The following is a 16,377-nucleotide window of genomic DNA, read 5'->3' as shown; positions in this document are numbered from 1 at the left end:
ATAGATATGACCACCAGGAATTTTTTATGTTCAAGAAAGTTGATGGATAATAGAAAGCCTTATAAATTTGTTAAGTTGTACATCTGCTCTGGTTCATGAGGTAGTCTTACAGAAAATCTCTGATCCTTCCATGTATTTGGTGGACCTTTTGGAATGATGAAGTCAATTTCAGGTCTTAGTTGTGCCCTTGTCGATAAATCTTTTAAAGATAAGATATGGGCAGAGTATGACTGGCTTTGACAGTTGATCATTCTTTTTCACCTTCACAAAAAATAAAAAAACATCCTTAGATGAATGGATTAAATTAAGAGTGGGGAAAAAATTCCCACTCATCATTATACTGATAGAAAAGGTCTTGAACAGATGCTTCATCATGAATAATTTGTATTAATTAATCATTTTGATAGTGAAAATTTAACAAACTGTATTCTTAGCGATTACTAAAAGTGATTTAAATAATATTAAATATATTATCTGTTAGTAGAAAGTAAAAAAAAAACAATTTAATTTGGAAAAATGTTAACTAAAAACATTAACCTAATTTAAAAAAAAATTTAATTATTTATTTATATATGCATTAAAAAAAGGACTACAATTATTATTATTTTTTAATAAATCATTCTTATTAAGCAATGTATAAAAGTGTACTTTATTATTACAGATATGATATCACACATCATTTAGTAAATTTATTATTAGAGGAATTAGGTTAGGTTTGGTGCTTTTCATTGGTTTTTTTACTTATAACACATACTTGATTTTATTAAATTTACAAATTGGTTATTGGAAGGTTGGTAACTTATGTTCAGATATTGCAAAAATAAATTTAGTTCAGGATTAACCTAATAACTTGCAGGTGTAAAAAAAAAAAATTAAACATTATACTGATTTATTTTAAATTTATTCATAATAATTCAGACGTTAGTTTATTTTTGCTACTTGAAACAGATTTTTTTTTTTAATATTTGCTTTTATGTATTTAGAATTATATTGAAATTCAATATTAAATGTTTTAATGTCTACAGGATGCAATTGCTATGGTTAGCAAATTAGAGTATGAACCTAAGTTTGAGAAAGCCATGAGATACATTTTTGGAAAAACATTAATTTGTCGTAACTTAGAAGTAGCTACTGATATGTCAAAACAGTATGGCTTAGACTGTATTACAATTGATGGCGATCAGGTATTTTAGTTTATTTTTTTTAATACTATTTTGTAATAAAGCTTTTCACAGTGCTAGTTTATTATCTTTTTTATAAAAGTAAATTTAAAACAATTCAGATCTCATCAGTACAAAATCTTATTGAATATCTTAATCTTTCAGCAGCATACATCAGGGAGGAAGAGTGATGTGATGTGATAATAGGCAATTACCTTAAAATACTTTACAGATCTTGTCAGCAGTTACATCCAAACAGTAACTAATCTTTGGATTTTCAAGAGTAATTTGAAACATTTAATTATATTTTTAATTTTAAAAAAAGTCTGTTCTTAGTAGTTTAGAGCTCATGTACTATGGTGTTTAAGCAGCTCTGACCTGGATGTACTTAGTGGCCACTTAGCAAATTAGATTTATATGTAATTTGAACTATATATAATATACTGTCTATTTGAGAAGATATATTAGTTTTTTTTTTGTAAAACATTTTTGGTATTTGTATGTTTAGGCTACTTGCTGAAAAATATTTTCTCGCTAAAAATATTATTCACTCCCAGTATATTTGAAATATTGAAAAAAACTTCATATAGTGTTAAACATTTTTCTAAAAATGCCATCTGAGATAAAGTGAAAAAATTCTAATTGCACTGATACACAAAAAAAATTGTTTAATGTTTCTCTAAGTGTGATACGATGTCTTGAATTGATTTTTGCATACGTTACAGATCTATAAATACAATTTTTCTCTCACCCTTAGTTTTAAATAAATTACGCTTAAAAAACAATTAAGGGAAAATATAGTTAAAATCTGTAAAATTTTTAACTTTACATGGCCATATCTGTGTTAGAATGATTTCGCAGATGCTTTTCTTTTACATATAGCCTGAGGCACATCCCGAATTAATTCCAACAGTAATCGGCTAGCATGTTAGTATTCCATTTCCCTTTATAATCGCTTTCCATCACTGAAATGTCTTGGTGGAAACGTTCATGTGCTACATTTCCGAGGTTGTTTGGGAAAAAATCCAGATGTGAGTGGAGAAAATGTTTTTCAAAGACATATTACATCCCATAACTCTGTATGAAGTAAGAAGTTGATTGACAGTATTGTGGTAATTGTCGGATTTTTGTTTGCCAAGAAAATATTTGCAAATGCCTTTAAATGAAGCCTGCTGCATTTTCTTCATTATTTAACATTGAGTTACATACATAATCACTGACCAAATTTCTTATTGGAGGACCAACAAATATTCCTTCTTTAATTTTTCCTTCACTTACATTCAGAAATTTCTGTCTGATGTACAAAAATTCAGGACTATCCTTCTTCATTGCTTTTACAAAAGTTTTCATTAGTCCTAGCTTGATATTGAGAGCGGGTAAAAATATTTTTTTGGGTTCAACTAAGGCTCATGAATAATATTTTTCCCATTTGTAGTTAAGTTGTCTCGTTTCTTCCACTCTTTGGTAACATAATGTTTATCTCTAGCTCAGCTGTCCCATTTGCAAAGAAAACACATGTACTTAGTATAACTGCATGCCTAACAAAATAGCTATAACTCAAATCACCACATATATTCCAGCTATGTTTTTATAATTTATTTTTTCACAAACTTATTTCATCACATTGCATGTCTCATTCGTCACATTGTATGTCTCTTTCAAATTAATACCATAAACAATTGGTATCGAAGGATATTTGTTACCATTATGAAGTAGAACCGCTTTTAAAAAGGTGCCAGTTCTCAGGTTTATGAACTTGTACTAACTACAACATAAGCTCATCAGTATTTGTACAATAAATCAAATTATTTTCATGAATAAAGTACTGAGAAAGTTCTTTTTGTCAGCTTTGAAAGCCCAAATTTTTTGTATTTTTTGAAGTAAATTCCAACCTTACACTCTTGATCCTAACAGTTCAGCTTGATTTTTTGATCAATTTAAATCTCTAACCAAGTCATTTAATTCACCTTGTGATATAACATTTGGTTTATTGGAAGATAATTTAAACTCAAAATCATTGTTGTCTTCTTCAGTACTTCCTGATTCTTCATTGCTGCTTTTGAAACATACATTCACAGGTGGCTCAGGAACTGGAATAATTTCACTGTGAGGTACAGGCCTGATTGCAGATTGAAATGAAGGATATTTTACAGTATGTTCAGATTTTTTAGAAATTTCAGACATACTTGTTAAAGAAAAGTAACGATCGGTTACATGAACCTTTGGTTCACGCCAAACCATAGTACACCAAATGGCAAAGCCTTCCTTGTACCTTTCAGCCATCCTGTTAAATATACAGAAAAAAATATACAGTGCATACTATGTGAGGAGCCCATGTCTTATCCTGATCACCAACTTTACGCTGAAAGCACAAATGATATGCTTTTTTAATTAAAGGTGTAATGTTTTTTCTATTTGATTTTATGGTAAACTCATCACATACATAACAAAAGGCATCCACATCATTTACACAATTTCAAGGTGTTATGACACTGCACTGTTAAGACTGAACAAAATTCAGTCTTAAATTCTAAATCCATTCCTAAATCCAGTGCTTAATACAAACAACACAGCTGTATTTTCACCTACATGTTTGACCTGCACAGACATGATTAATCTTTCCACGAAGGCTCACTCTTCAGTATTAGATATGATGTCATAATATGTGACTATGATATGACTTAATTCTTTGTCTAGTATTGTTTATTTATAGCTTACAAATTATGTTAACTAAGTGAAACAATAAAAAATGAGCTTAAAATGCTAAATTAAATTAAATAAAAATTAATTTAATTAATGAAATTTTAAATATTTCAAAAATGGTGGGTGATAGAAAGATTCCGAGTTCATATTCATTTTCAGCATCAAAAACCAGATTAAAATCATGTATCACATGTTAGGAAATAAAAATGATGTTTATCAGTGTTATTGTTTTTAAAATTCCTAAATTATATTGTATTTAGAATAATATGAAAATATTAATAATAATTAATAATAAAATAATATTAATAATATTTAAAATAATATTAATAATTAAAATTGGATAACTAAAACTAACACAGACATTTATTTTATAGGTTTCTTCAAAGGGTACTTTGACTGGAGGTTATTTTAAGAATATCAGATCTAAACTCGAAATACAAAAAACAAGAACAGAGTTGATGTCACAGATTAGAGAGGCTGAAGAAGAGCTAGTGCAGCTTAGGGAACAATTACGCACAACTGAAGCAGAAATAAATGCTGTTGTATCTGAAATGCAGCGGACTGAAACAAAAAACAGCAAAGCCAAGTATGCTATTACTGGTTTATTGTGTTTGTATTGTAAATCTCTTGTTTAAAATATTTATTATGGTGTTCATTATATTTTTTATTTTATTTTATTTTGCTGCACGCATCAATACTTGGTAGCGAGACCTGTTTGTAATATTTAAATGTTAGTAGTTTTAAAGTCACTGTTTTTTTTTTTTATAGTGTAGATTTCATCTAGTTTTCTTTTTATTCTGTAGACTTACACTCTTAAAACACTACGTTTACCTCATGTCATGTAAGCTATTTACCACCTATTACTTCAATTTTAAAAGAAAAATAGAAGTAGTTGGACCATGTTGTTTTAGGCACCAGATTATTTGAGAACTTACGTCCTTTTCCTTAAGTTCCTAAAGTAGCTGGTAGTGTCATTTTAAACTATTGAAAAATATTTATGTGAAGTAATTATTTATAATCGTATATAATTTTAGTCTTTTTCATGTCTCCAACTTTGTGATCACATTACTTTAACAATGATAACATTTTAAACGATTTCAAATACTTTTGGTTACTTTATTAACCAATATTATTTATACCTATTTTAATTCCTTTTGCTTAAGTTGTTATCCAAGTTGCTTTTTACATAGGTAAGCAGGTAAATATTGTTTGAAAACCCTTTAATGCTAAAGTACATTTCAGATTGGTACTTCATCTTATACAATGATGAAATTTTATTCTTTGCCTTAGATTTACTCATGAAAATATTTTCCAGTAAATATTTTTTATCAAATAAAAATGAAATTAGAGCTTTATAAGTGACAAGAAAAGTAATTTTAAAATTCTGTAATCGTTTTTCTGAAATTTCTCTGTAAAATTTAATTTTTTTCTTATTAATTTTCTTAAATAGAGTATTTCATTTCAGCTTATCTCTTTTGCTGATTAATTCCAGATCGGAAAAAAATTTTTGCTGTATAATAGATAATTTTTATGATAAAATTTATTAGATGGATGTACTTTGTATAACTTAAAACAATCGTTGTAGTATCCCAACGTTCAGGATATCAATGTAAGCCAACTATCGAATCGAGGATTGGAGTGATGGTGTGGGCAGTTCTTACAATATACTTTTCATTAACCACCTTTTGTAATTATTCATTATGCTCTTATTAATAAATATTGTTCTACAATTTGAAAAACGCGTGTTTATTTAAATAGAGACATAACAATCGCAATCCAAATTTACGCTAATCACTAGTAAATAAAGAAGGATAATACATGAAGTACTCATACTAACATGTGCTTTCATGAAAAAATTTAACTAAATTCTTTTGTGAAATGTTTAACAAATTTAAATCTAAAATTAAGCTAAAATTTTAATAATTTCTAAGGATTTAATAAATATAACTTTATTTCATTATATCAAAATTATTATAAAGATAAAGAAATCAAGTATATCACTTGTTATTTTTATATAACATGAAACAGTAGCACTTGGAACTGTAAATTATAGTAATACGTGTTAGAAGTATGGGTTTGACTTAACAAAGTAAATATCGGCATTAGAGCGACAAATGAGACTTGTCAATGATAACAAGGCTTGTTTGAATTCGCAAGTGGTTGCCCTTATCAAAGTAAACAATTGGGTTATCTTGTAAAAATTGTTAGGGGTAATGGTTTACGTTGAGATTACTTTAAGTTTTTTATAAATATATATGTTGGCCATTAATTTATGAAAAAATCCTTTTCATTCTTAATGTATGTTATCTTTAGGGATAGATATTTTTAGTAGTTAGGTTTCATGCACATTTATGATTGACTGATGATGAAGTGTTGTATTTTAATTAATTTATTATCAAAGGATTCTTGACTGACTATGAAAACTTTTCTTTTCTCTATGCTAATCTTCTTTTTATTCTGTTGTGTCACTTTTTTTCACAGTTTGCCTTTCCAAATTTGTTAATTATCTTCCTACATCATTTTATAGTCTCTTCACTTATCATGGACCATCACATTTTAGTCTGTAACCACCTTCAAGCTTAAGGTTTGAAGGTGGCTTATCTCCTTTTACTGATTTAATATTTTAGCGAATACTGTATTAAACAGTACACTTGAAATTAAGTCTTTTATTTTCTCTTTTTCTATACCAAATAACTTTGATTTCTTGTTATATGCTATTATACAATTTTTACATCTCATAGATATTTTCTATTCTTTGGATTATTTTCTGATATACTCTTAATTACTCCCACTTTTCCTTTTGTTTATTATATCATAATCTTTTATTATATTCAAAAATATCTCTGTTATCTGTCCCCTTAATTACCAATGATTTTTCCATTATCTTACACTTATTGAATTTATTTTTTATCTACCTGGCTAGAAACCCTATTAAATCTTATTCATCCTGCTCATTATCTTTTCTCAGTATTTTTAGTTTTTCATGCACTTAAAACACCATTACTCTTCTTATGGTACTTAAATTCACAGTTCTTGAATGAAAAAAATTTTTTAGTTAAAAAACTGAACAAATTGTTAAATGTAGTTTTCAAAATTATTAAGCTATTCAGGTAATTCTGTAAAACATTTTGCAGTTTGTTTTAAAAAACAAAATCACCTAATGTAAAAACATCTTTGCACATGAAGAAAGAATACTTCCAAGAGTACTGAAAACATATGTAATTAGGATTGGATATATTTTTTAGTTCTGATACAGTATGAAGATAACATGCAATTCTTTCATCTAATTTCATGATTGTTACTATCTTGATTTGGTTGGTATTATTTTTATTAATATTTGTATTTTCTATTCCTTTTCAGAGGTAACTTTGATAAACTTAAAGCTGATATAAGACTGATGAAAGAGGAATTGCTTGGTATCGAGAGATATCGTACACCAAAAGAACGGTCTCTAGCTCAGTGTACAAGTAATCTGGAGGCTATGCAAACTACACGTTCTGGATTAGAATCTGAACTTCATCAGGTAGATTTCTGGAAATGGTTGTTATGAACTAATGCATATTATGTAATATGTATATTTTATTTTCTCTTAATATTAATTCAAAAATATTAACTAAAGATATTGCAGTAAAAAAATTGCAATCACATATCTTACTTTTTAGTGGAAAAATTTTTTGGACCCTTCAGATTCTCTTACATTTAGCAGAATATATTTTACTATTATGGCAGACAAAATTCCAGTAATAGATCTTTTCCAGTGACATTTCCTGGCCGTCACATATCGTTTTCATTAATATTGTAATTTTATTTAGAACAAAGAATTAGATATAGGTGGTACCGTAAGGAAATAAGTAGATTACAATAATGCTTTCAAGAAGAAGTATTTTGTACATGAGGGATATCAGTATGATCATTCATGCTTGTCATTGACAATCAATTGTAAAATCATAAACCGTGAATTTGTATCTGTTTATTTTAAATGGAATACTGTGTGCTTGATTCTGTTTTGAAATGACATCAACACTAAGCCAATTATACAAATGTCTAGTCTTTTCTTTTGTTTATAAAGGTAGCTTTGGGTAGAAATAAGGTACAGTATACACTATTAATTCTTCTTAGTCATATTTAAGTAGTGTTTTGTGTAAGTAAGAATGTGTGAGCTATGGCCTACTGTGTTGGACTGTTTTTGGAGATATCAGTTTGCTGTTTGTGATTTATTGTTTTTATACCATTTTAAGTTAATTATTTTTAATAAAATGTTTTTTTTTTTAAAAAAAATGGTCTAGATGAAAATTTTAAGAAGGTGATTTGTTTGTTAAGAAAGAATTAATTTAGATTAATTTTAATTTGCACCTAGTTCATGTAAAATTAAAAAATAAAGAAAAAGCAATGAAAGCTTATTTTTGAACAAACTGATGAAGTAGTTTTGTGGTTGTTTCAGCTAAAGGGGCATCTAAATTTTAATAAATGGGTTATTGTTAAATAAGACGTTATTTGCAACAGACTTAGGGTTCCAGAATTATAATGTTATGATGGTTAAAAATTTAAACTTAATTTATGTTGAAAAATAAGAATGAAGCTGAGATTTAAATGATTTTAATAAAGGTAAAAGATGGCCTCCATTAAATAGTGGTGCATCGTGTTCTTTGCTGATAGAGAATTTTTCTTTAAATTGTTTTCAGATAAAATTTAAAGGAAAACACCATATCAGAAAAATATCAAAGGAACAAATTACTGTTGTGGTCTTTGTTAATATAACAGTTTATGGGAAAATGATCTAATGCCTAGTCAAAGAATCTGAAGTGCTTTAAAAATGTTAGAACTCTTATCAGTGAAGTATCGCAATAACAAAGCAGTGTGATAGACTTCCTGAAGAGGAGATTCATTCAGGGGATGATAAATTAAGTAAAGCTGATAAAAAAGTCATATTATCATTAGATAAATCTATTTTGTGAATTGATGTTACATGATTTAAAAAAAAAACATTGAAACATATTTTTGTCCAAGGTAAACTATTTTTATGGATAATTGTTTTAAATGAACATTACATTTTACTGTCTTCTGAACAGACTTGGACCAATTCCTAATTAATTAGGAATCTATTGCTATTAAATGAACCCCAGTGACAAAAGTATTATTAACGATGCTATCATTTAAATTCAAATAAAATTTACATTGTCTTTTCCAGAATTTAAACTTTGGTCTTGGAGTATCATGGAATAGTTGTATCAAGTGTTTGTTGACTGGCCTACCACTTGTCATTAGTTGAAATGTTTTTTCAGTTTATTTCCAGCAGTGATATAAAGTAACTATTGATTATCTATAAGAGTGGCTTGTCACTGTTGGTCAAATTTGAGTTGTGATTTGTTTTTTTTTATCTACATCCATGTCAAATTACATAATTTTAATGTTTTAAAGTTAATTTTAATACTTTTTTCAGGATCTTTTATCACAGCTCTCTGTAGTTGATCAGCTAGAAATGGATAAATTAAATGATGACATACGTCGATTAACTCAAGAAAATAAAGCTGCATTTGCAACTAGGATGAATTTGGAAGCTGCTAAAAATAAATTAGAGAATCTTCTTACCAATAATTTGATACGTCGTAAAGATGAACTTATTCAGGTAATTTTTTCCATTTATGAAATTACTTTATGGAAGTTTCTAGTTAATGCAATTTTGTCTACCTTAGGTGGTTGATTATTTCCATTTTGTAGTAAATGTGAAAAGTAACATATTTAATAGAAGATCAGATGTTTTCCAATTTCTGAAGTACCTTTTGTTTGCTATTATGGATTTTGTGTTGAAAATGTATTATATAATTTATAATTTTAATTTTTTAAATTAAATCTAAGCACCTGAGCCTCAGCTATTGTCAGTTGATTGTATCAGTAAACTAGCTTGAATGCAATTGCACACATATTTACTTTTCATTCACTTGGATAAAAGTTTTAAAACTCATTGACTTCATAAAACTTTGTTGCATATGAAATTTAATACAATTGATTAAACTGTAAAGAATTACATAGTATGGCATAAATAATATATTATGGATTAAAATAGAAATACACATCATCTAAATATGGGGTAAAAAGTCATATGTATTATAAAAACAAAATAAAAATATATTTACAAACTTATAAGAACATAATTATATAATGAGTTTGTACTAAAGGAAATTCAACAGGGCTTCAGCACCAGTTTTTTATGTACAGTACTTTTGTGTTTCCGCGTAATATTCCATAATAATGACATCTGCATACATTTTATGTTCTTCTTCATTGCATTTCATTCATCTTTAAAATATTTCATTATTAATACTGTGTCAACATCCTGATAGTTTGATCCTTCTCTGATCAACATGTTAACTGTACTAGTATTACTGATTAAAACATGAAATTCTGAAGTAGTATTATTTGCAAGACTTATTCTTTTATCTGGTGTGAAAAATCTCCATTTGTATGAAGAACTCTCCATATGTTTAAATTTGGTTATTAATTCTCTTCACATTTTGTGCTATTTCTGTTTCTCTTACAGAAGCATGGGTCCAGTTCGCTGGCTGTGAGAAGACCCAAGGGGACTTGGGTATATGTTGCTTCAGTTATATTGGTTTTTTTTTTTTAATCTGATGATACATTCATTAGCTCTACATCAGTGTACACTGTTATTCTGGTTTTTGGTGTAATATATGAATTAATTTAAGCGAAACATATCTGGGTGTTTTTGAGCGTTCATACTAAATTGTTTGTATTTCACTCATCAAATCACTGCAAACCAGGGATGATGTAGTGTTCACAACAGTAGAGCACTATGTCATTGGTTGTAGACAAAATGGGAAAAGATTTTGGTAAAAGCAGTGAAATTAATATGAATGTATAGTATGTCCCTTATAAAATGTAGGATGAGCAGTTATGATTCACTTTACAATATCACTGGACTTTTGTAAAAGGCATTGCTGGCACCTTTTACATTTGTCAGCATGTTATGTGCTGAGAAAATATATAACAACATATTTATTTGATTTAATCAAATAATCCAATATTATTATTTATATTTAATTTATTTAATGTTCTCTTGCATTTGCTGATGAAAATATGTCCTCCATGCTAATAATGCTTTGTCTAGATCAAGAAACTTTATTCTCTTAGGAATATTCATTATTTTTTTCTTTCTTTCTTATTTTCCTTTTCATATTAATATTTATTGTTTCTTATTGGAAATAAGTATTTTAACATCATATTTTTAAAAAATGGAGATGTAATGTTGATTGAAAAATTAGAATTTTTCATTGTAATGCATATAGTATTTGGGAACTTATGTAAGGGTAGATTGTGTGTTTTTGTATTCTCATATAGCAGCTTTAAACTTTGTGTCTTATGCTTTGTGACGTTGTGTCTTATGGAGTTGATTAAAATATTTTTTGAAAGTTTTGTATAGTTGTGTTTTTTTATATTGCATTGTAATTAATCAAGATTAATATTATAGGCTCTACAAGAAATATCAGTTGAAGAGAGAAAGAGAACATTAGATAATAGCCGTCTAGAACTTCTTGGAATTGAAAAAAGAATAGAGCAAGTCAACAAAGATTTTAAAGCAATCGAAAAGAAAGTGCAGGAAGCTGTTAAAAGAGTAAGTATGTTAATTTTACTTGTAAAAGTTGTGTATATAGTTATAAATAGATTTTTTTAATGGATTTTGACATTTTTTTTTGTATGTGAAGTGTATATCTGTGTTATAATTTTAATGGCCTGTTCTTGGTGTAGTACTTGGAAGTCATATGTATCCTTACAGGTCAGTCTGTTCTATTTTTATTATTGTGACTCTTTTGTTATTAAATTTCATAAAGGGCATTAAGTGGGGAGCTGACTGATCAAGTATGTTAGATTTCTATTATTCTTTAGTCAGATCCCAGTTAGATTATGGTTGTGTTGTCTATTCTTCAGCGCATCATACTATGCTTAAGATGCTGAATGCTGTACGCCACTTTTTTCTTTGTCGCCACTGGTGCGTTTAGATCAAGCCATGTTCCAAGCATACGTGTTGATTGCAGTGAGCCTCACTTTGGATAGACAGACCAGTTGCTAGCATCTTTCTCTGCCTGTCTTAAAGGACAACCAAATCACCCGGTTCTTAAAGCAGTCCTTGCAAACCCTCATTTCCAATAGCACCAATGGGTGTCCGTCCCCATCACTTAATGTACTATTTACATTTTGATCCACCATCTGTTTTCCCAACCTATCCCTGTACATATCCTCTATGGAGACTTGACCCCATTAATTTTAATTATGACCTCACCGTATAAAAATTTAATAACTCCTCTTGTCTCTCAGCAAACATTTTATCATTTTCTACACAGACAAACCCAGAAGCAGTAATATACATACACAGATGGGTCAAAGCAGAATGATACCATAGGTTGCACTTATGTTGTAAATGAAAGAGCTTTTGTTCTTGGTTTACCTGGCTATTAATAGTGTCCACAATGTTACTGTATGCCATCAAAATGGCCTTGAATATCAGTATATCAGAATATCGTACATCCTTATCTGTAGTGATTTATATTCCAGACATCCTATTATCACCAAAATACATAATACAATTGCTGAATCAAATTGTCACACACTGGTGAATTTCTACTGGATCCCTAGCTATGTGGGCATTCTGGGTAACAAATGTGTGGATTCTGCTGCTAAAGATGCATGTAGCCAATCGTCTTTCTCCACTCGAGTTGCAACTACAGATTTCTCAATTCCATTAAACATACACTTTGAAGATTACTGGATAATAAAATCTGACACATAAAAAATACTGTTACCATGGGATTTTTCATGCAGGAAAATTTGCTGATAGGGAGTGGTCCTGCGTTGTTTGCGATTAGGACATACCAAAGCTATGGAAACCTGATGTCAGCAGAAAGTGCACACTATGCGTCTTAACAAATGCCGCTTGATTGTGCATATGCTATGCGGTCTTATGTCACTAGTTTAAATTGCCAAGAGACATATGGTATGTCCTAGGAAATTAGCAGAATATACTAGACCGGATATTATTACTTCTAAAAAGGATTGACATACTTAATAACATTCAACCTGTCAAAATTTTGTTATTCACGTTTCATGTATTATCCTAATTGTTGCATTTCTTTTACTGTTTCAGTTCTATTCCTATTATTATCTTAGTTTTAAACATATTTTGCTATATTTTAATATCCTACAAAAAGCTTATTATTATTTTAATCTGGGCAGTGATAACGCAAAAGCATTTTTCACCCCCCCAAAAAAAACAAAAAATAAAAACAGGGAATTTCTGGTGGATTCCCAGAAAATTGGTATGCTATTAGAATGTCGTCCACTAACAGCTTTTCTGTGTTAATCTTTTCTTATTTATTCTACAGTTTCTTTCAAATGAGCCCCATCTTTCAATAAGTGTATATTGCAAGTAGAAAATCAGTTCCACTTAGTCTAAAATTTTTAAATTATCATTTAATTGAACATTATCATAATAATTCATAATCTCTTACTCACCTGGTCTGGCTCTCAGTGACTTGATCACTTGTTTCTAACCTAAAAATATGGCCTGGAGGGAAGAGATTATTATTATTATTATTATGGAGGGACTTCATTATTATTGCTGCTGTAGATGGTTATTTTAAGTTGTATAAATTAATGTATTGAACTGACATAAGCGCTCTTGTGGAACGTTGGGCTAAGTGTACAGATCTGATTAGTGACTAAGTTGAATAATAAATTAAAATGTATCTAGAACAATGTTGTTTTATTATCCAAACTGGAAATTTTCACCCTACCCTCCTATATGATCTGAAAGGAATATTGTAGTAGATGATATTCAACAGTTTAAATAACAGTTAATTGAAAAAATGCTATTCAAAAGGGGAGGTATTAAAAAGTTCAGAAGAATGAGAGTTTTTATAACTTTTTATGGTTTTTGTCATTTAATTAATACTTCCAGGAGAGGATTAAAACTATAAAATTTATTAAAAATTATCTATGGGGTAATGCTTTGAGAAAAAATTAGATTCTGATTTCTGCTAAATGGACAGTATTTCAGACAGTTTGTAGGGGAATTTGTTAGGTACAGATCAGGTGTGTGATAATACAGTAGGGTGATTAAGAAATATTGGTTATCAACAATATTTTAAAGAAAATTTTTGATTTCTGAGAAATGTTCTGGACTATATTATTTATATACCAGATGATCAAGAAGGGCAACACAAGTTATAAAAATTTATTTAAATAACTTACAAATTTGCTTGAGGTCTCATTTCATACCAGGACACATCAAGTTTTGACTCACGTAGCTCATTAGTACCAAATTTTGTCACCAGTGTTGTTAAAAAAGGATACATTTGTTGGTGTGGAACATGCGTTTTGGTTTCATGATTTCCAGTCAGCAACTGCAGTTCACTGTAATTTTCATAGAGTATGATAGGCAGCCTCCTAGTAGGCATACAATTTACTCTTGGCAACAAACCTTTGTTGAGATAGATTGTTCTATTAAACATATAACACATCCCTAAAGCTGCTGTGGAACAACTCAGAGAAAGCTTTGCATGTAGTCTGAAGAAATCAACTCAACGTACTTCATGTCAGACTGGCATTCCACAAATGACTGTTTGGTGCATATTATGTAAATGATTGCATTACTTGAAGCCATACAAATTATTCATGGTTCAACACATTACAGATGATGACAAAATTGCCCAGCTGCATTGTGTGGAACTGATGGATAGAATTGCAGACGATGATGCATTTTTAGACAACGTAATTTTTAGTGATAAGTCAACATTTTACATCAGTGGTAAGGTGAACATCCGTAACTGCTGAATATGGGATAGTGAAAACCCTCATGAAAATTTGTAGCACATTCATGATAGCCCTAAGCTATGTTTTTTGTTTTGCCCTAATCAAACAAAGACTGTATGGCCCATTCTTCTTCCAGGAGGCAACTGTAAATAGTATCATTTATACTTTAAAATTTTCTAATTCTTCAGTTAGATGATGACTAAGACGGATACCATTACTATCAGCAAGACTGGACACCACCTCACTACCACCTAGAAGTCCAAGATTTTCTTGATACTAGATTCCCAGGTCGGTGGATTGATCATGAAGTTTCTAATTGCATGGTCACCTCACTCCATAGATTTGTTCCCACTAAATTTTTTCTTGCGGGCTTTCATTAAAGATCAGGTTTATTTACTACCTTTGCCTGCTGATCTTGTTTTCTTTGACAAACTTTTTGTGATTTTCTATGAAATGACTTCAACTAATCTGTTTTTAAAGTTGTGAAGTCCTTTTTGAATTGCCCAGTATATTTAATATAGTTTTATATATTACAATTACATTTTAATTATATTTTATAATGGTTTTCCAATTGCTGGAATGCTAACTTTCCTTTAAATTAGCTAGTATATTGTTGAAGATTTACTTCAAGAATTGGATGGAGGTAGCACAAAAGTAAGGTTGTACTTGGATAATATGAGGGCATACCCAAAAAAAGAGAATTATTTATTTAAATTTTTTTTTTAATTTAAGGTAACATCTTGATGACATCAATCCCCTTCAAAATACTGTTATGTTAGATATGCACTTGTCCCAACAGTTTTTCCTGTTGTTCGAAAAATTTTTTTATTCTTCTGAAGTAATGTTGTTGAGTGCTTCCAGCGATCTTTTTCTTAACCTTTTCTATATTTTGAAAATGCTTTTCCTTTATATTTTTCTTCATTCTGGGAAATAAAAGAAGTTGCAGGTGGCTAGGTTGGGTGAGAAACCATTGTGTCATTTTCATCAAAAACTAGTTAATTTGCAACACTGTACTGCAGGCACATTGTCATGATAAAGCAGCCAGTCACCACAATTCTGGTCAATTTTTTTTCACTGCTTCATGCAGTTGCTTCAGCATTTGCAGATAGTATTGTAGTTCACTTTGGTACCCTGAGGAACAGATTCAGTGTGAATGACTCTGATGTTGAAAAAACAAACCATCACAGATTACACTTGCCATGCTATTTTTGGTCTGGGCAATGAAGCTATCTTCCACTGGCCGGACTGCTGTTTTGTTTCAGTGATTTAGTGTGACATCAAGATTCATCCCCTGCTATGACTTGACAAAAAATTTGGATTAGTTTGTGAGTGTTCTTTTAGTTCCTGGCATACTCTCAGATGGTTTCCCCTCTCAAGTCATTGGAAAAATGGTCCTGGAACAAACTTTGGTGTGGATGCATCTCTTGTTCAAATCTTCAGTTAAGATTCTTAGGCATGAACTACAGGAAATTCCAGTTACCTCCTCCAGTTGTAGATTTTTCTGTGATAATCAAATATGATGGCATTGTGCACTATTTGAACATTGTTTTTCTGTTCTGGACATTGAGGAACGACCAGAACAGAGTTCATCTTCAAGTGATTTTGGCTACTTTGAACCAGGCCGACCATTCCTAAATTCTTGCCTGGCTTAGAGGTTCCTTTCCTTAACTTCACAAAGCATTGAAAGTGT

General features: G+C 29.7%; 1 protein-coding gene across 1 annotated transcript in view; it reads left to right on the top strand.

The window, feature by feature from the left end:
- Positions 1–16,377, top strand: part of SMC3 (structural maintenance of chromosomes 3) — a 92,118-nt gene that overhangs the window by 58,916 nt on the left and 16,825 nt on the right. The window contains exons 16-20 of the mRNA XM_075366449.1: positions 1,026–1,184; positions 4,238–4,449; positions 7,224–7,386; positions 9,304–9,489; positions 11,350–11,493. Of these exons, the coding sequence (XP_075222564.1) occupies positions 1,026–1,184; positions 4,238–4,449; positions 7,224–7,386; positions 9,304–9,489; positions 11,350–11,493 (864 nt within the window). The remainder of the gene's footprint in view (positions 1–1,025; positions 1,185–4,237; positions 4,450–7,223; positions 7,387–9,303; positions 9,490–11,349; positions 11,494–16,377) is intronic.

Source organism: Lycorma delicatula, chromosome 5, assembly GCF_047948215.1.
Source record: "Lycorma delicatula isolate Av1 chromosome 5, ASM4794821v1, whole genome shotgun sequence".
NCBI classification, from domain to species: Eukaryota; Metazoa; Arthropoda; class Insecta; order Hemiptera; family Fulgoridae; genus Lycorma; species Lycorma delicatula.
Note: the sequence above shows the minus strand (reverse complement) of the source record. Positions and strands in the feature narration are given on the sequence as shown.